The 20,881-nt window shown below is 47.2% G+C and overlaps 3 protein-coding genes across 4 annotated transcripts; 2 read left to right on the top strand and 1 right to left on the bottom strand.

Moving 5' to 3' along the window:
• The first annotated feature begins 1,888 nt into the window (after positions 1-1,888).
• LOC144170421 (14 kDa phosphohistidine phosphatase-like) lies at positions 1,889-12,169 on the top strand. 2 transcript variants are annotated; one of them, XM_077700207.1, is made up of 4 exons: positions 1,889-2,086; positions 2,273-2,421; positions 4,583-4,732; positions 11,832-12,169. In XM_077700207.1, the coding sequence occupies exons 3-4, from the start codon at positions 4,589-4,591 to the stop codon at positions 12,048-12,050; spliced, it is 363 nt and encodes a 120-aa protein (XP_077556333.1). In that variant the 5' UTR covers positions 1,889-2,086; positions 2,273-2,421; positions 4,583-4,588; the 3' UTR covers positions 12,051-12,169. The 2 variants fall into 2 exon arrangements, with proteins under 2 accessions (XP_077556333.1, XP_077556334.1); XM_077700208.1 differs by lacking the exon at positions 2,273-2,421.
• On the top strand, positions 2,460-3,678 carry LOC144170420 (14 kDa phosphohistidine phosphatase-like). Its single transcript, XM_077700206.1, has one exon. The coding sequence runs from the start codon at positions 3,241-3,243 to the stop codon at positions 3,607-3,609; it is 369 nt and encodes a 122-aa protein (XP_077556332.1). The 5' UTR covers positions 2,460-3,240; the 3' UTR covers positions 3,610-3,678.
• Position 12,170: 1 nt separating the features above from the next.
• On the bottom strand, positions 12,171-17,121 carry Erp60 (disulfide-isomerase A3). Its single transcript, XM_077700205.1, has 10 exons — positions 16,864-17,121; positions 16,661-16,748; positions 16,476-16,602; positions 16,301-16,408; positions 16,104-16,230; positions 15,912-16,025; positions 15,735-15,835; positions 13,508-13,932; positions 12,567-12,643; positions 12,171-12,459 (listed from the first exon to the last, which is right to left on the bottom strand). Exons 1-10 carry the CDS (start codon positions 16,995-16,997, stop codon positions 12,294-12,296), a joined length of 1,467 nt encoding a protein of 488 aa, XP_077556331.1. The 5' UTR covers positions 16,998-17,121; the 3' UTR covers positions 12,171-12,293.
• Between the last annotated feature and the right edge of the window lie 3,760 nt (positions 17,122-20,881).

The following is a 20,881-nucleotide window of genomic DNA, read 5'->3' on the forward strand; positions in this document are numbered from 1 at the left end:
AGAAAGGCGCACGAGGTGGCTTCGCCGCACAGCCGTGGAGTGCTGCGGGAAAGTACGGCGGCGCTGGCCGATTCGTAACACCTGTTGTTCTTCTGGAGCCGTGGCTCTTGTTCCCTTTGTTACTTTATTCATTTGGGGGGGGGGGGGGGGGGAGGTACAGGGACTGAAGGGCGATGAGCCAGTTAATGTTTTAATAAACAGAATCAAATGGCTGAACACGGGGCTATACCACTGGCACTGGCCGCGCATATATATATGAGCGCTCTGTAAGCGTGGTTCCACTTGATCGTGCTTTAATAGAGCTACGGTTCTGGGTCGGTTGGTTGGTTGCCTGGAAAAAACGGAACATACCCTCGGTGGAATCGCTTGTGAAGCTAAAAGGCAACGATGTAAACAATAGCTGATCTACCTTTTAGGTGATAGGAGGCAAACGTAAACGCGAAAGCGGAAAAAAAAATTTTGCATGTCTCTCAAACATCACACTATACAAGATTACTTGCCAGAGACCGACACTATCCACTATGGCGCACACTATCGACAGATTTTTAACAACCAAACCGTTTAGCAAATCGTTAGAGTTTGGCGTCCGCAGTTAAAAATACCAAGAAAACGCCGAGCGCATGCATGCCTTGCGGCGATCGCCCGGCAGTTAAAAAAACCAACCAGATGCCGAGCGCTCGTATTTGCGTGCCTCGCGGTGACCGCCCAGCGTCCCCGGCGCACGTTTTTAAAGCCAACTGGCCAAGGTCCCCCCCCCCCCCCCCCCGTAAAAATAGAAAAATAGAAAGCACTCCAGCATTCTCCGCAACCGTGGCAACGTTTGCTCGGAACGAGAAAGACACGTCATAGCGTACGCCCCTCCAAGGTGATGTCTAGTTATTATCACTTCCAAAAATAAAAAAAATAAAGAAAGCTCAAAGTTATAGAAACAATAATGGAGTAAAGGTCGTTGAGGCAGCGAAGGAAATCGGCTGCAATGGGGGCTTAAACCGTCGTGATGGTCATGAAGGTTGCGTACAGCTCGCTACCTTCAAGCCTGACGCGTTAGTGTGAGCTGCCTTTTTTTTTTCTACGTAATTAATGTTCGAATTTCTTGTGTTTCATGTGCATGCATATATCTACACAGTTAATCTGGCTATTCATCTGACGAAAACTATTTGCTCTGTTTTTGCTTAGAAATGTTCTTGGTCGAAGTAAAGAATGAACACTCCTGCTTCTCCTACTCTTGATGTTTTGCTGAAATGGGAGGCGCTGCGTGGTCCACTCGATCTTTGCTTCAGGCATGTCAGAAACAAATAAAAGTAATTAGGCGTTCGCTACAGAACAAAATCCACGCTGAAGCAATAAAACATGACGATAAATTGTTGCATGGGACGGAAAATCTAGAGGAGGGAGGCAGCTGTTAGCATCTGGCTGTTTGTATACATATATGCGTCGGCAGTAAGATGGCCTGACTTTTCTTTTTAGAAAGGCGCCTAAAAACAGCCGTCGTCACGATTATTAATATTTTTTGTGGGACTGAGACATTGTTTATTACTATCGGTCTGCTACGAGACCGTGGAGACCGTGAAGTGTGAGCTAGGAGATCGAATGAATGTGCTCGACGCCCCTTGTGCTATAATACACTAAAAAAAAATCACTTGCACATATGTTGACAGCGCAAAACTGCTGCGCACTGCAATTCTAGTTTGTTACGGTATCGCAACATGAAGGCGTCACCGAGAGGAGTTGAAAGGCGAGTCTGTCGCCGGCGATTGCGCGATGGGCGAATTTGCAAGGCCGCCACCTGAAAATAGTCGCCGGCGGCCGGAATTCCGCCCCAGTCACGCTCGAGCGGCGGGTCCCGTGAGCCCTTGAAATCCTGGTCGTTACGCCTCCCCGTCAGATGCCGCTTCTCTCCTCCGAGTTGCCGCAGCGGCTTCTCAGAGTTGCCGATTTTTTTGAGCGGCCCCTATGATTCGCAAACGCCGGCGTTGGTGTTGGTGTTTTCCTTCCTAAAAATAGAGGAAGGGAGCGCGCGGCTCCATCAGCGAGCGGAAACTTGCCCACTGCCGATTGAGGAGTGGAACAACGTTGCAGCTGTCCGGTGAGTATGCGCATCTCTAGAGCCGCTACACGCCGCACGCACTGCATAACTGAATGGGCACCGATGATGTCTGCACCCAGCCGGATCGTTTCTGGGGAAAAGAGCGGTTGCATGTTGTGCGCGGTGCCCTTGGTTGCTTTTGCTGACGCCGTTACTTGAAACTCGCGCTGGACCACTTGCTTGCAGCCAAGAAGAAAGGGAGCTTTCTTTCGGTTTCCTGGGAGAAAAGGCGCCGCGCAGCGTCCTCTGCGAGCTTCTGCGCCAATTCTATTTTGGGGCAAGGTCTATTGTTGTCGCTCTTGTCTCCAGCTCAGATCGTTCCTGTGGCGCTACAGGTAAGTGAGGGCAGCTGTCGGCGGTGATTTCGGCCGCAGGCATCTTTCATCCGTTTTTGCGCGTTCAGGCGCTGTTATTAGGCGCGCAAACGATAGCCGAAAGCCAGCGCAGTTTCGGTTTCGTTATCCTTTGTGATCGCTGAAACAAAAACATAGAAAAGGCTTTTGTTTTGACCCAGCACTTCTGTGCGCCGGTACATGTAGATTCTCTGAATAGTTTTCGTTTAATTCAATATTGATGACTATTTTGTGTGCATTTAATTTGATATTTGCTTGTTTGTTTTTGTTGCTGTCACAAAGTTCAACGTGGTGGTTGGCCCGCCAAAAGCGGGTGGTGGAGGTTTCATATGCAAGCAAACGAACGATGCAGGTGAAGCTCTAAATACTAAAAAAAAGAGTATCGCGAAAGAGGTAGGGGAGATTATTTATAACCTGCTCGTCATAAATTCAGCATAATCTGGGCGAGCCCGTGATCTTCCGCAAGTGGCCGCTAGCCTACCCTTATTTAGTCGCGTAGAAATCGAGACAAGCCAGACTCGAAGAATCCGCAGTGCGCGAGCTCAATTAACTTTCAAGCTGATCGCTCTGGTGCGGTGTAATTTTTCGGCGCTGTGTTTTGCTGTTTTGGGCAGACACCGCGCAGTGACTTGTGCCTCCGCAGTTCAACACTTCGACGGAGCTCGAACTGCACTGTCTGGAGCATTATCAGCAACTTGCTCACGTAGTCCTCGACGGACACTGCCAGCTACAGCCGGTGGTGGGCACTTGCACCCCTGTTGCTCGTTTGTGGTCGGGCCCCACTTTCGCCAAGAGCGCAAGATGTCGGAAAACACATTCGAAGCCATTCCCGAAGTGAAGCTTGACAACGGTCGCTTCAAATACGTGCTAATCAAAGTGCACGACAAGGCTGATCCAAACCGGAGCAAGCTGATCGTGCGGGGTTCAGCCTCGGCTGCCTACCACGCCGACATCTACGAGAAGGAAATGTGCAAGATCGAGTCCATCAGTGGCTTGGAGACGGAGTGCTTAGGCGGCGGAAGAATCATCCACAACCCGGACTGCGCCGAGATAAAGGTTTTCGGCTACTCTCAGGGATACGGTCAGGCCGACCACAGCAAGGCCGTGGAAATACTGAAGCGCAACTTCCCCGACTACAAGTCCATTACGTGGTCGAACGAAGGATACTAGGCCCGGCCCTGCGACTTCAACTTGTATAGCCCGACTAGTAATTTAAAATAAAGTAGTTGTACCACTCAGCGTGCCGCACGCCTTGGCTTGAATCACGACTGGGGTGTTCCCCACTGCTTCTTGCAAGGCGCCAAAAAGGGAAGCACTACTTGGGGACAGTGATCATAGCCGCGAATACTTTTACGAAGTACATACTAGGTACTTTACCAACTTACTTTGATCTTAACCTGTACTTTATTTACTTTTACCAGTTGTCGATGTTAAATCAAAGCTCAAATCAATAACCACGAGCAATTCAGCGACCTTTGAGCTGATCGTCGTCAAGAGTAGCGAACGACTACCCAGTCATTGAACGGTCGGCGCAGTTGTCGCTCAATTGTTTTGTGTTGTGCTTCTGAACTGGGACTGAACTGACGAATTAATATGCGTATCTTTAAATATTCTGCGCCACTTGTGGCCAAATTTTGGTCCGAGCGTATCTACATTAGTTGGAAAATCGGGGGATAAAAAAAGATTCGAGATTAATATGCAGCATCCCCTGAATGCATACAACGATGCTGTGATGAGCATGAATCGCTTGCTTGGGTTCCTCATTAATCTATTGTTCTAGCATGCACAGCTAGGCACCTAAATAGCTCAGTGGCTGTCTCGGGGGAAAAAAAAACTGGTCTCAGCCCCCCCCCACAACCAAGACTTAATGAGAGTAAGCCTGGCTTGCTTTGCAGCTGCATTTAAGGGAGGTTGTGTAGTCATTTCTTCTGGTTCGCATTTACATTACGTATTGGTTAGCATTGGAGCAATCATAAAGCCAATAAACTTCAGTCATTCTGCTTAAACTTTTCAACATTCTGAGAGGGTAGAGAACAAAAGTGCACGTTTTAAGTGTGCATAAGTAATTTATGTCATGCTACAGGGTGCCATTTTTTGTGGGCATGCTCGGAAGGCATTGCTAACGTGTCAGCTTTGTTTCCAGCCAGTCATGTCTGCCCTGAGTGGAATTCCAGATGTGGCCCTCGAGGTTGGCCGCAGCCGATACATCCTGCTCAAGGTGTACGGCAAGGATGATGAGGAAGTGTGCAAGTATATTGTCCGAGGGTCCGTTCTTGCGGCTCACCACACTGAGGTAAGAACCTTGCAAACCTACTTTGACTGGAGTGATGAAAATGTCACGGGTCAAATACTGAAACAGTGGCAGCGCCTGCAGAGCAGTGGTTTGGTTTACGCGGTTGCCCTTCCAAACCTTTGTGAATGACCAGGGTTCATTATTTGGACTTACGGTTTGGTATGCTTGTTACAGACCTCTGGAAACTGCCTTTAGTGACACTTAGAGTATCTGACTAATGTTGGGGCATGTGCTTTTCGTAGAAGCCCCACACTACATGAAGGGAGCATGGGAAATGGGTTTGTCTACGGGCATTCATATTTTGCCATGATCGAATTGAAGTGTGCTCGCCATGGTAGCACAGGGGCTGCTTTGAATAAGGCTGCGGTTACTAATTTCTGCCCACTGCTACTATCCTCCTCTTGGAGTTACAATACGGAAATGGTTCCTGCTCATTGAACAAACATTTACTAGCCCCAGATAGCCCAAATGAACCAGTAGCCCTGGGCGGATTTATGATAGTCCAAGTAAACTGTGCAGTGGTGCATTATTCCTGCCTTGGCTGTTGCTGAGGGGAAAGTGCCTTCTCATCTGGGGATAGGCATCCAGCAAGATGTCCTTCTTTAACTTCTGCTCCCATTTTGTGGTGTACTACCAAAGCCCTGTTGTACAAGATTGAAATCCGAGGGTCATTCCATGAACTGTACACATTTTTTACTTCATTATTATGCATTCTGTTGTCTTTATGATCCTTCTATGTTGTCCCTGTGGTACAGAGTATTTTTTTCTCAAGTGTAAGTTTTGAAGGTACTGCTTTTTATTCTGTGCTCGCAGGATTTATTTGCAGTGATGGTAAAGATGGGCTGCAAATTCAGTGAAGAAATTCATGATGACTTGTTTAAGTTCATTTTTTGGTTCACTCACTCGAATTTAAGTAAATGATAATACTTTCTTGCAATTTTTTTTACTGCGATATTACGCCCTTTGGCATAATTTAAGAAGTCCTAAAGATACAAGTTCGCCCCCGTTTCCCGGAGGAAGTGGTGGGGCCCCCACAGCCATCGGTGGAGTTCGGGGGGGATCTCCCAGGATCCAGGCCTGCACCACGAAGAATGAATCTAGGACGCATGTTTATGCTCTACAACTGCAATGGCTGGGGGGGTGATAGCGTGCGAGAATTTTGCAGAAAAATTTGCAAAAACCAGCATGGCCAGTGGTTTCCCTAAGGCCTAGGCAATGCACTTTATGCAGTAGTGCGCACTGGGAAGAACTTGCGATGGACCTGCTTTATAAGTTCAGCTGTAGCATACGGCACTTCAGGTTGCATGCGAGTCAGTGCATCAAATTTTAGGTTTTAAATTCTGAAGCTACAACTGGGCTGTGAGGTGCACCAAATGTGGAGTGCTATAGATGAATTTCATCCACTTTGGGTTTGTTCATGTGCCACTAGAACTTTTACATACTACAACCAGTTCTATTTTTACCTGTACGGTCACGGCTGCTAAGGGTTCAACCTGCACGGTTTTCAGTAACAAAACACTTTATCCCCGACTGCATCATTGTGGGGCGACCTCTGCTTTTTTTCAGCTATGCAAAATTTGAAACTGTACAATGTTTTGGCTTACTTAAGGACCTTTCTTCTGCTGTGGGCATCTAACCTACCTGAGAAATGACCCCCCCCCCCTTTCCACTCAGAAATGTCTGTACTGGCACCGTAACCAAGGTTACAAGTAGCTTGTGCAGAAGAACAACCCCCGAGTAGGCTTCAATGATTGTCCAAAAATGATGCACGTTAGCCGTAAGGCACATTGAGCAGTATGGAAGTGCGGAGGAATTTCATGATATATCGATGTACGCACTGATAAACTTTTCGCTAAAGCAAGGCATGCACTGTATTCTGTGATGATAGAGCACTCTCAAGGGTAGGTGCATAGCTGGAGGCTATGTTTGGGCTTCAAACCCCCCCACCCCAGAATTTTAATGGTCCCCACCCTTTTTCACATGTAGTTAGGAGGTGCGAGGAGGGGGTTTAAAGAGTTAACAAGCATGTAAAGTACCACCCTGCTTCTTCCCTGGAGCTTGTTTGAGAACGAGTCTTTGAAAATGCTTCCTGGGTATGCCACTGCAGCAACCAACAAAAATGTTCAGACGCATGGGAACATTGGGGAGTATAGAGTGCACTAAAAGGATTTGAAAAAAATTGGTGGCATATCTCCTTGCTTGGCTGCAAATGTCGTTGAAAGATGATAGTCTTTTGCCGCCCCTGCCATGTGACTGCCTCTCCTGTTTCCTCCTCCCGCCTTTCACGCTCTTTCCCTACCCTCTTGGTCCTCCTCCCATGATGAATGAAATTTAGGCTGGTTCAATTTAGTTTGGATTTTTCTTTCTTTTTTCTTTCAGAAAGCTCTTGTAATGCTTGAGATTCATCTGTTGGGACAGTGCATCTCTTTTTATTTAACGTGTGTTGTTTGCCCTTTCTTTTACTGCATAAGTTCCAGCTCAAGCTTTTTTGTTTGTGTTTACTTTTATTTCGCCCCTCTTTGCCACCGTTCTTGATGCATTGTTTATTTATTTTATTTATTTTTTTTTTTTCATTTTCTGTCGTAAGAACAAACACGTGTGTTCTTAACTAAGGGCTGTGCACTGTCATCGTAACTATCAATGTTGACATGAAAATGAGATATACGTTGAAAGAAAGCTAAAGAAAGGCAGATTGCCAAACAAAATTAAAATTACTCGATTCAAACTGTGATGCCTGAACCAAGCCATTTTGACGTGTTTTGATGTGGATTTGAGGTTACAGAGCACTTTTAGGAGCGAGCAGTAAACTGATTAGTTGAAAACATCTCGCAGGAATAAAAAGAGGTTTTGCTGCAGCAAGAAGCACCTGCTTAGCAGTAGAAGTTTAACCGAGAAAGGTTAAAGGAAGAGGGGGAATTTGTTTCTCGACTGTCATCTAAAAATAATTACTCCCACTGCAGTGACTCAGTGGTTAAAGTGCTGCACCATGGAGCACGAGGTCGAGAGTTTTATTTTGAGCCGCAACTGCCGTCTTTCCGGTAGGAGCGGAAAAAAAAAAGGTGCGTGTGCACGAGATTTCGGGCATGTTAAGGAACCCCAGGTAGCCTAAATTAATCCACGTCTCTTCACTATGGCGTGGCTCATAGACCAGGCTTGAGTGCATAAAACCCCACTTTGAACTAAAAATATTTTTTGCCGGAAAGTTGGAGAGGAGAGCTGCAACCGAGAAGATATATTTCGATGCAGGTGCACGACATAGTAAAAATCAGCAGTTTTGGTGGGTAGTGTGGTCGTTTTGAAATGTGTTCACTGCAAAATGTAAGCGCAATCCATAGGATTGGCATTGCAGCGTGTGTTTCGAACCATTTTTATCTGAACTACATTTTTTTTAATTTCAAGTCTGTGCTACAGCTTATGCAGATAAATATATGACCAAGACACAAATTTTAACCACAGTGTTGCATTTGTGTATAACCGCTTGACACGTTACATGGCTAGGTGCTCTGACAAGTAACACCATGACGACTGGCCTAATTTTGTTAGTTATGGCAAGATTATTGTATTATTGCAACACTTGAACATTTGGAAATTGCGTTAAATTGCAGATGCTCAGGGCAGCGTAAGCAGTAATGTGGAGCAAATCGAGGCTTTGCCGTAGCCCTCGAACTGTGCATGTTTCCCTGAGTATGAGTGCATAGGGGTCAACAAGTGCAATAACTTGAGCCTTTTTGTAAACACCATTGACAGCTGTTTCATGTGAATTGTGTGCTGTATTATAATTGGTACTGAAAGGTCTTTCATTTTTGGTTTCACATACAGGATTTGTAAAACCATCTACCTAAGCATGTCACCCAGCTTCATTGAACCACAAGAAAGGCCACCGAGCGGACTTTTGTAAAAATTTATGTTTACCATCACTCATCAACTACCGTACATTAGAATTGCAGAAAAATGAAGGGTAAATTTACTAAGTTTCCCATTCCACAACAGAGCAATGCAAAAGGCTTCAACACTTATGAGTAAACACAACAGCCCTAGCTCTTTGCTACAATACTGCATAAAGGCTACGTTTTTCAAATTAATGTTTCTCAAACAAGTTTATCCAAAACTTAACAATTGCATTCAATAAGTATTGCACTCGTGTCTGCAAGCACTTCCAGTTTTCATTTCATTTTCTTGAAGGCTGAAGACCCCATCAGCATGAGGCAATGGCTTTTACCTAGAATTGAAAAATTGAACAACCGGGAAGATGGGTAAAAAAGGCACATTTTTATAATGTTTCTATGCAAAAAGAATGTAAAACTGTACCTGGCATTGCCCTGAAAGGGCAACAGGAGGTTTGTGAAGAATATAGTAAAATTATAAGATTATAGTTTTGGGCCTGGTCTGTCTGTCTGTCTGTCTGCCATTCGAAAGAATTTAACAGCCAGAAACAGAATTACAGCGGGGTCACCAGAGTGCAGTGAACTTATGTGTAGGAAATGACAGACAGTTGTGGTGAATGTCAGCATGTCGTAGACCCTGGATTCACCTGGAGTGGCGCTGGATGTACATGGATGCTGGATGTGCATGCCATTAGATGCGCAGAGGCAGTGGTGATCTGGCCACAGAGCGAATAGGTATCACACACAACTAGTATGGTTTGGAAACCTTTGTCACGCTATTCGTGCCGCCCAGCAAGGATGGTGTACCAGCGGTGTTGCTCTGGTGTCTGCCAAGGCAGCAAATTTCAACTAAACTGTAAATCTTTTGTAGACTACTGAATATGAAAGTGACAAACTCGACAGCAACAGAGGCACTGTCGTCTTACCATGTCATTCGCAGCGAAGCAAGCACATATATGTTCAAATTTTTTTAACCCTTTTGGGCACCCGCTCGAGCTGCGAGACTTGAAAAGTCGACTTGATGGGTTCCATGTGTGGGGCGGGCAGTGTGTGTGGTGCACCTCTCCTCACACAAGGATTGTCCCCTTCCAACGTCCCCACTTCTTTAACCACAAGATGCGAGAGATTTCCACATGCAAACACACTAAATCACCTTAGATTGCAATTGAAAAGAAAAGAGGGTACCTCTGTAGACCCCCTGCAGACAGGTCATTTGCCCCCATAGTGAAATGTCCAAGTTCTGAGGGCAGTGCCTATTTCACTCGTAATCCAGTTAGGATGTCTGCACGAAAATGTCAATCACCATTTGAAGCAAAAGCCAGATTGTTTCCCTGCAGTGCACCCTGTATGTAGAACGATTACGCAGTGACATCTTGTTGGTGCAGCACAAACGACGTGGCAATTTCATTCATTCAGAGCAGCGTTACACAACACGGCGAACCAGTTTTTTGCAGTGACTAGTTACTAAAAACATGTTAGTGGTAACTAGCTACTATTCCTGAAAACATGCAACTGTAATATAATGCAATACTTTTTGTGTCCAGTAACTTGCACAACAGTAACAATGCTAGTTCTTTACACAATAGCTGTGAGATGTTACACCATTCTAGAAAACCTAACTGATACAATGGTGAAGTTCATCCTTTTTAGTCTTTTAAAGGGACAAAAAAAATTGGCTAAATTTTTGTGCATGTGATAGAATAAATTGAACAAGTGCTTGCATGGGTACCAAATGCAGAACCCCTATAGCATCAATCATCAGAACACTGCAATTCGAGCGTTTACCGTCAGAACCTTTATTAAATAAAGGACATGGTGTGCTCTGTTCATTGAGGCAAGTCCAAATCCCTTGACACACAGCCACAAGTGAAAGGGGTGCATACATTGTCTCCTCCATTTTTTTATATTGTAATGTATGTGATGACACATGCACGAAGTGCACAGAGCGCTACGGTCAAGCAACATTATTTATTGTTGGCATTTCTTTGCTGTTCCTTACAGCTCTAGGAGGAGGATGTCTAAAATATGTGAATGTTGACTCTGTCACTTATTGTGCTGTTTCATAAGCACAATAAAGTGTTCAGCGTGATATTTATGCCAATCATTTGCAAAAGCACAATAGTAACGGTGTTGCCTGTTTCTGGAAACTGTGGCATATTACTTAATGATTGTGACTGCAATGGGGTGCTTTTCTGATGTGGCTAATTAACGCGGTTGTGTTTTGTTTGCAACACACCTGTGACTGCTGCATAGCAACTACAGCAGTTGTTTAAAGTTGCTCATTAAATCTATTTTGCAGTGATTGCGCATTTACGTTTCTAGAGGCAAGTGCCATTTCCATATTCACCTCACAAACTACTCAATGTGAGGACATTTGGAGGAAAGGAAATACTAGTTGCTGGGCTATCAGCACATGGGATATATCAGAGGCACAAGCTTTGCTTTGAAACAGGAATAAAATTAACTTTTGAAGCAGTCTGGGTAAACTTGGTTGGCAGTTGAAAATAAGGCCAAATTGAGTTTTTGTGCTGCAAACATAGACAAAGGGAGCGTGTTATTGCATTCCTCCCAATGAGAGAACAGGACAATCACATTTCAAAGGTGCGAAAGCAATGCTAGGGCAACCGTAGTGCATTGGTATTTCCGTAGCTTACTCTACCTATAGCTCCATCCTTTCCCACTACACAAACAACAGAAGAAGGTACCCTCCTCCCCACCCATCCCTTACCCCACATGAAGCCTATGTCTATCGCCGCCTTCAGACGGAAACTTTCTATAATCACACGATTCTCTCGCACATCTCCCCATCCCTATTCCCCCATAACTGCCAAGCGTGTGACCTTCCTCTTACCACCTTCCACCTAGTCTTCTCCTGCCCGCAGCACCCAACCCCCCTTCACTCCCCCACCCTTGAGCAGTGGGAGTCCGCTCTGACCAGCTCGTCACCGGAGCAGCAGCTCGCCCTGGTGAAACGAGCTCTGGAATCGGCGCGGGCTCGCGGCCTCCTGGACATGGGAGGCTGACCACTTCCCCTTCCCTCTCCCCTAAAGCTCAAATAAACGTTTTTACCACCACCACCATCTTCCTCGAGATACGGAGGCAGAAAAAAAAATTTGTACTTTACTGCAAGGCATATTGCAAGTGAATCAATTTGGAAGGTCAGAAGCTTTTATTTAGCCCCAGATGTGTTCTCACATATTACTAATTCTGCTTAGGTCCTGGAGAAGGAAACTGCTGTGCTGAAGGCAGCAGGCTTGGAGTGCGAATGCCTCGGGGGTGGATACATCGTCCACCTTCCAGACACCAAGGAGCTGAAAGTCTACGGCAATTCTCAAACCTACGGGCAAGCAGACCACGCCAGGGCTACAGAAATCCTGAAGAAACAATACCCGACATACGCATCAATCACTTGGAGCAATGATGCTATTGTGTAACAGTTTACAAAGTTTTGTCTCTGTTGTTTCTGCTGTCCTGCCAATAACATAAGAGTGGAGTGGTGTGGAAGTGCACTCATGAGAAGCTGCTGAATAAAAATGATCACAGCCAACTGTCAGTGAGTAGAAAAAAAACATGTCCGTTTATTGTACAGAGATGGCAAACAGGCAAACAAGACTCCACAAACCCCCAAATGAAAATGATGGAAACAATGGCCCCCATCCCAACACCATGATGCTGCCTCATAACTCCTCCTTGGCCTTCTTGGCTCCAGAGCGGTCGAAGCCCTTGAGCTCGTTGGTGGCATGCTTGGCAATGTACTTGATGAAGTCGTCGTGGTCCCGGCCACCGTCGTACCTCTTCGGGTTCTCCTTGTCGTCCTTGGGCACCCAGTAGAGAGTGGGGAAACTGCAAGAAAAGAGGGGGCGCATCAGGCATTGCAGTTGGCACGCACTGTGAAGAGCAGTCCACTGCCAATCCAACGGTTCACCACTGAGTTAGAAAAACGTACTCACCCAGAGACCTCGAAGCTGGAATGAACGTCGTTGGCTGTGGCATCCATCTTGACGATTTCAACATCCTCACCAGCAAGCTAAGGGGGAAAAAAAAAGTTTCGGTTAACGCAGGTCTCAGCTACCACCCGCACACCAAAAACCACTCATGGCATGTACAATAAAAGCCGAAATTTTAACAGTGCTTCAAATTTAAATTTCCCTTTCATATGGCGTGTCCCAAGTTTACGCAATTGAAGCTGGCATTATATAGCCACCGAACTCGGCCATAAAAACTCAGTACAACTGCGATAGCACCTCTGCTTTCGGACCAATACAAAAGCTCCCTTACCACAAAACACTTGAAGCTATTAAAAAGGCCTGTACCGAAGACATTTTGGTTCGGGGTAAAATAAGCGAGGTTCCTGCCACCAAAAAGGTGCTCGCATGAATAATTGAGGGTAACGGTCATTTCGTTTATCTTTAAAGAAGTATTGACGTGAAATTTTAAAGCTCAGATTACTATGTAAAAAGCTTCTTTTATATATGGAGATAACCCCTTGGAAGTTTAAACCGTAACCGTTCAGTAGAACATATTTTAATTTCTACCTTGTTGGTGTGTGCTTTTCCTTTCGCAGTTTTTGGGACTAATGCCACGTGCGACTACAACCGGTTGGGTTGACTGGCACCGGCTGTGGCATGACAACAAATGCGCTTTCTTGTCATGGCGGTTGCCTGTGTTCGCTTCACCGAAACCGGAACTGATGCAAATAAACGGAGCTGTAATTATGTATGCTGCATTTGACAATCTAATGTGCCATTCTATGATTTGAGAGAGGGCTCGTAGGCACCTAAAGCTGCGAAAAAAACTTATTAAAATTTTGTGTCGGTACTCCTTTAAGGAACTCGGAATCCCCTGATTGAGACAATCCCCTGCCAGTTCAGCGTCAAAAAGACCCACGCACCGTCTTTCCAACTTCCTCGTAAGTAGGGGCCAGCTTCTTGCAGTGTCCGCACCAGGGGGCGTAGAACTCGACCAGCACATCCTTGGGGTTCTCGAGGACGAGCTCCTTGAAGTTCTCGGCGACGGCCACCTTGACGGGCCCATCGTTGCTCTCGGGGATCGGCTCGGACTTGAGGTGCGCCTTCACCTTGCCCGCCACGTAGTCGTTGAGGAACTTCTCCAGGCTCTCCACGCTGAACTCGTCCGTCATGCGGAACTTCTCGCTCTGGGCGTTGCGGATGGCCACCACGGGCTTGTTGCCGTGCGAGGACAGGCCGTAGTCGTCCATCTCGGCCGCAAAGCTCTCCTTGTTGCTGATGGCAAAGTTGAGCTTGCCCTTGAACTTCTGGGCCACCTTGAGCACGCGGTTGCGCCAGTAGTTGGTGCCTGCACAATGGAACAGGGTAGCACACTTTTCAGGCACGCTGCACCAGTGGAACAGCTGGGACAAGTTGGGCTGCGTGATGTGCAAGCCGCTGCACCAGGTGGTGTAGCAGGTTCGGAGGCATAGCCTTCTCTACCAGCATGCTCGTATGTTGAAGAAGCCATGAAGACAAAATACAAGTTGGGTTTATTAGAAAGACTGCCTAGTCCCGATAACAATGATACCAATATCATTGCAATCTTCGAACTATTAACGGAGATATTAAAGAAAACGTGTGAAGCAGTCGCGACCCCCTAGCCAATTTCCCTAGCCAATGAAGTCACTGAACCTTGTATGTGCGATTGGCAGCCGCCTAACTGACCTGTCGCGACGACACGGCTGGACGTCTGTAATGAGGCCTCTAGTTCCATTTGACCGCATCACTTGAATGCTAACGTGCAGTTAATGCACTGAAAATTGTGTTTTATTGTTGGCCCATATGACGTCATTTTTGCTTATAACAAGTCACTGTGGCGCAAAATCTGAAAGTTTTTAAATAATTCTTGCTTTTTTTTCGTTAAAAAAACATCTTTTGTGGCTGTAATGGAGCTGAGTGAGAAAACTGATGAAGGCAACTTGTGCAACCGAAATAAAATTCGTACACCACAATTATGTGACAAATCTTGCACCACCTGGTTAACAAGTACTTACAAATGACTTAGCTGTGAGATGGGGGAAATCTAAATGGTACGGATCTGAATGGCCTTTGGAAATTCTAGTTTTAACCCAAAATGGTTACAGCAAGGCACCATTCATAAGTATTTCGACAAGAACTGGATGCAAAGCCGTGAAAAGAATGAGTCCAAAACCAAACTAACGTTTGCTCAAACAGATTTCGAAATAGTAAATTTATAATATTAGCAACTGTGCTCAAACCCAGCAAACTCGAGCCCTGTTAGAACAATAACTGATCAGTTATGTATGCTAAACAATGACTTGCGGTGCTTGTTCTAATGTTCAGAATCAACAGTTATTGTTGCAATGGTTAACTACACTGGGCAGCACATGAAAAAAAATTACTTGGGCAGTAATTAATAACAGTAGTTCTGCCCCAATATACCCAACTAGTTGGCCTCCCATTGTAGACACCCCGTCATGTCCTATTTACCAGCACACTGCACCATGTACGCTATCATTAAATATTGCTGCAGTGCAGTCATAGAAGCAATGAGCTTTTTACCGTTGGTAAGTAGCACATGTCTTGCAAACGTAGGCTGCTGCTATTTTCAAGACATGTGCACTGTGCAGCTACAACCCCTCGTTTGGCATGCATCTTGGTTTCACTAGGCACGAAAGAGAACATAATTGTGCCTGTGAAAATATTCTCACCACCATGCCTCTTCCAGCAAACTCTTTTGCAGAGGCCATGTACTCTTATTTGTACTTTACTGCCGGTTGATAATCTATCTGTGAAGACAAGCTGGCTGTGAAAACGGCTACAATGGCAGCTCCTCAAGTTAATACATCAAAATCCCACCTGTCGAGATTCTTAGGGCAGCTGTGCGCTGCAGAACATGCAATTCACAAGCGCTAGACAGTTGTGCCGTGCACTGCTTCATGAACTTTTTGCGTGTAACATTTAACACGAGTGATGCCTTTTCTGTAAGTCTGCTTGCTCGGAGATGAACAAAACGCCGAAGCTGCGATCAGTGGCCACAACAGGCTGCTAGACTATGCTTCGGCATCAAAAAGCGTAAACCTATAGATGTTTAATGTGCACAAACCAAATGCAGCTTTTGTACGTTTGCAAGAAGAGACTGCCTACCCTTTGCATTCTTGGTGTAGTCAACATCGTAGTAGGCAACCAAGAGAGGAGCCTGGAACTGGTTGTAGTTGTCCTGGGTCCTGTGGCCAACAAGGCCGTGGCTGAAGAAACACAAAGGAGGAAAATGAACCTCTGTTCTTAAGAACAACATCACGTTGCCATATGGCAAGGACTCACTAGTTCTCCTTCAGGAACTTCTCCAGCTCATTCTTGTCTGCCGCACCCTCGTACACTGCTTCACTCTCCTCAAACTTGTTCTTGAGCACACTTGGCCTGAAGAGCACCACTTTGCTGAAAACGAAAAAGACGACATTTAGGGTGGTGCGACTACGAGATTAAAACCGTGAAAATGACGACCGCGGCTATTACTTGGTATGGCCATGTTTCTTGAGCAAGTCCTTGTTGAAAGTGTGGCCGAAAACCCAGGATTCCCTCTGTTTGTCGGCGACCTTAAGGAAGTGCTCGTGCAGGGCGACATCCTTGTTCTCGAAGAAGCCTGCAAGGACGGGCGAGGTTTAGCGATAACCGCGAATCGAGTGGCGCGCCGTCCTGAACGGCGGACTCACCAACAATGACCACTTCGTCCTTTGAAAGCAGCTTCTCGAGTTCTTCGGCGCTGGTGCATTCCTTGGAGGCGGGCCCGACTTGCGACCGCATGTGCTTGACAATGCCACCTGTTCGGGCAAATGAAACGGTTAGCCTTAACTGCAACTCGGGCCCAAAGGCGCCGTGACCACTTACTGAACTCCCGAGGGCCATTGTACTCCGAGGAGAATTCTCCACCCTTGAAGATCTTGAGGGTGGGGTAGCCGCTCACGCCATGCTTTTGGCAAGTGTCCTTGCCGCCGGTTTCCGACGTGCAGTCGACCTAAGAGGAAGTTATGTAAAGAAAAGCCGCTCTCTAGCAACGAACGGGATTCCCTTACTTTGACAAGTGGCACCGGCGGATCGTTATCCTTAAGTGCAGTGGCCGCCTTTTCATACTCGGGCGCTAACCTCTTACAATGACCGCACCTGTAAGAGTAACACAAGCGGCCAGTTAGTAATAAAACGCCCACACAGCAGACACGCGGCGGCTTTGAGTACGAGTGCTGCGTACCGGACGTAATTTCGAATTATCGTGACTCACCATGGGGCAAAAAATTCCACAAGAGCGGTGTCGTGCTCCCTGATCCGATCGTCAAAATCGGATCCCGAGTAGTCGAGCACGTCGCTTCCCAAGACAGCCGACACAAAAGCGGCTAGCAAAATAATCTGCTTCATGGCGTTGCCCGGCTCGAGACGTGTCTCCCTACGAAGGCTGTGCCGGCTACTTAAAAGTTAAAAAACAACGTGGCTGTCGTACAGCGACGCCGGCCGAGCTGCGCTGTCGACCGCCGATTGGCTGAGAGCAAAGTTGCAATTGGTGACGTCGATAACCAGGTTGCCAGCAGTCAACTGTTGGCCGGCGACGGCCACGCTCACACTTCTGAACTGCTGATGCACGGTAGCGCGACAGCTGATGCGCGCAGACATTCACCCGTTCGCTCTCCCCGACAGCGGCTTTGCAAGCACTTTTATTTGTCATTTTGGTCTCCCCAGAACTGTTCCAGAGCAGCTCCGTATTTTTTTTTTGTAGAATTTCTATTGCGAGAGCAGTTTTCGGCTGCCCTGAAACCACCCAGTACAGGCAAAAGAGAGCTCGCCAAAGCTCAGAAGTTTGGAGGACACAACGTTTTTAGATTACGTTGGGAGGACAGTAGTACTCGTTTTTTCGAAATAAAGAATTATAATAAATTATGCGGTAATACTTCGTAATACAATATCCGCGCTTAACTTTTCGGAAGCCCACAAAGAACGAAAACGTAGTCAGCGTGATATTCTAGCTGTTCTAATATGCGAACTGAATGGGGAGTGCGTGCGTGTCATCATGCCGTCAATCTGGTATTGTGCGGTATGTGACCTTTGAATGCGGGTCACGGCTCTGTCTTCGTAGCATCTGCCCCTGTTTTCCATCAATAGTTGTTAATGTATACAGGTACAGATGTCCCCAGACTTGAAAATAAACGTCTAGTGCCCTGTCCTAACACACACACGCACGCACGCACACACTGTGCAGTGGCAATGATGATGATGATGATCTCGTTAATTTAGTGGCTAGTTGTGCATGAACTGTCACCCCGAATTACGCCCACACACCACATATCAATCCTGTGCCTGGCAGAGGCACAAGATTTTTCCTGCCACAGGATTTTCATACTGCCAGGCACAGGATTTTTCATACCACATATCAATCCTGTGCCTCTGCCATATATGGCAGAGGCACAGGATTTTTTAAGTGCGAATGCACTTCTTAAGCGAGCCTGAATCGTCCGCCGCCGTCGTCCGCATAGCAACAGCTGCGGGTGCGCGCGCTCCTCGTCTTCCTCCTCGTCTTCCCTAGCAACGGGGGGAGATGGGCGCGCGCTACTCTCCTCCTCCTCTCTCCGCTCAGTGACTGCGGGTGTTGGGCGCCTCCTCTCCACTTCGGGCGGGAGAGCTCTCGCTCGCGTAGCGGGCGCTCCGCATTCCGACGCGTGAGGGCGCTCGTGTAGCCCTCGCCGTAACGGCGGGCGCTACTCTCCTCCTCCTCTCTCCGCTCAGTGACTGCGGGTGTTGGGCGCCTCCTCTCCACTCCAAGATCACGATATCCACCGTAATCGCGCAATCAACAATCAAAATTAGCATTGGCTTAAGGTTCAGCCGGAATTATTCTTAGCTTTCCTGGTTGTCTACGATAAGCTTGATTATCATGCTTACTGCTGCTTCAATGACACACACACTTTATAGCATTATGTGACACATGTATATTTATCAAGCGGCTCCGGCGCACCGTCACCAATCGCCCCAGAGCTAAGCTGGTTGCACCCCAAGCAACCACGGACGTCCGTGGGACGTCCGAAATACAGCCGAACATCCAGTGACCAGTTTGGACGTCCACAGTGCGTCCACTGTACGCGTCCCTGTTCGGATGTAAATTTTCGGACGCACAACGAACTAGACATCCGAATGGCATCCGCCAGTGGACGTTTAGTTACTACGAAGCATCAAATAATGGCTTAAATTGACTATAAAAGCAAAAACGAAAAAGCTATTTTGCTTTTAAATGAAAAAAATTGTAAATCAACACCGTGACTTGTAGATTGCAAGTTTCATCTGCATATTTCTGAAATTAAGCCTAATTGTTCTTTTTTTACTTTTTTGAAGCACCTCACCGACTCCAACATGATCTCCTTGGGGAAGGATATAAATTGAGAACCGCAAACGAAACATGTGAAGCAATTTCACTGTGTTCACGTATGCCTGTCTGCCAGGTAGTGAGTTGGTCCTGTGTGGTGTAGTATTCGTTGTAGGAACATAAGCTTTTCGTTATGTGATTCTGAAAATTTTTACTGAACGTCCAAAATACATCCAATTTCGGATGTCCGACTGGACGTACGGAAGTGTTAACTCCGGACGTCCCACGGACGTACATGGTACGTCCATCGGCCCTGAAACGGACGTCCTACCACGTCCGCTAGAGCCGGAATGGACGTACGGTGGACGGCCGACGGATGACCGGTGGTTGCTTGGGCATCTTTGCCGAAATGCGGCGTGCGTTGTGCTGAAAACGGGCTTACGTTGTAATACAACCAACAGTGCGAGATATTCACCCATGTAGGATGCGGCAATTACAGAGAAATGATAGGGCTGCAGAGAAATCAGGGAAGGGATACCCGTGGCTCCGAGAAGCTCGCCGGCGCGCCCTTCAATTGCTACATCTAGTTCGCCGGATTTCCATGAAATCGGGAGGAGCTCGCACAAAGATGGCTCGTCTTATTGTACATGCAATCCTGCAGACACGAATCACGTACCAAGCTCAGTTTCAGTACATGAAAAGAGCGGAGGGGGATCGTCTAGAGGCCATCAATACAGAAGCCGTGATGACTATTACCTGCCCTCCTCGCTTAACGCCCATCTCTACAGAAAGAAGCTGGCCTTTCACCAGCGGCGACAGGCACGATCTCTTAAAGCGCAGGTGTACACATCTGTGGCTGCTTTAAGGTGGTATATGGGCCTCCAAACTAACACGCCGCCAGATCCCTCTCCAGAACCCCCTCCTTGGACCCGAATATTAATTACTGACTGCAAGCCTATGGGTCGGTCAAGCCGTGTTGCGCCGCAACTCTCATCCAGTGCTGGCCAAGATACGTTTTACGTTGACGCCAGTATTTCAGGAAGCCTTACTACCACAGCCGTCGTAAACCCAGCCTTGCAATTTTGTCAAACCTGCCATTACTACGCCCCTCAGAGGCCCCCGTCAACGCTTGCTGAGCTCAAAGCGATTTTCGATGCATTGACGGCTATAGAGCTGCTGAGGCTAGACCAATCGGAACCTGTCAACATCTTTAATGATTCAATGCAAGCAGTCCGAGACGTCCGTAAGGTACTTCATCAAGTGCCCATGTCCCAAACCATCCACGCGAAGGCTGCGACCCTTAGCTTCAGAGTAAAGATTACTTGGGCCCAGAGGACGTCGACCCCCGGACAGCAACAGGCGGATGCGGCGACTCTTATACCTCCCACGACGCATCCACTTCCCCTATTTCCAGTCGACGCAATGTCAAAGTTGGTCACCGGCAAAGAAGACCTTCGGCGCTCCACACGCGCACTTATTCCACCGTGTGGATCAAACCTCCCTGGTGGGCTCACCCGCCGTGAGGAGGTGGCGCTACGAAGGGTTCGCGTCGGGGCTGCTCGTACACCAGCTGTCACGCACACCTGGCCCCCGGATCGACGGGCTCCATTTGGCCGGACATGTCCATTTTGCTCTACTTCGGCATCGACCGCAGACATTCACCACCTTCTGTGTACTTGCCGTGCAGACGTGGCCTCCAACGTTCCCGACAGCAAGTACTGAATACTGTGGGACTCAACCCAGGCCGGCCGCCCGACTACAGACGCTGGCTCTTTGGGCCGTATCACCAGAGCCTTTTAGACTCTGAGTGAGAACTTCCTGTTTACGTACATTTAGACACACTCACCCCCACCGTTTTAAGCTGCAGAGCAAACTTTCGCAATTAAAAAAGAATTAGACCCAATGATGCCAATTAGGATTAGAGATGAAACGGCGGCTGGAATGGGAAAGG

Source organism: Haemaphysalis longicornis, unplaced genomic scaffold (genome assembly GCF_048455015.1).
Source record: "Haemaphysalis longicornis isolate Haplotype H1 unplaced genomic scaffold, Haemaphysalis longicornis Haplotype H1 scaffold_2, whole genome shotgun sequence".
Lineage (NCBI taxonomy): Eukaryota > Metazoa > Arthropoda > Arachnida > Ixodida > Ixodidae > Haemaphysalis > Haemaphysalis longicornis.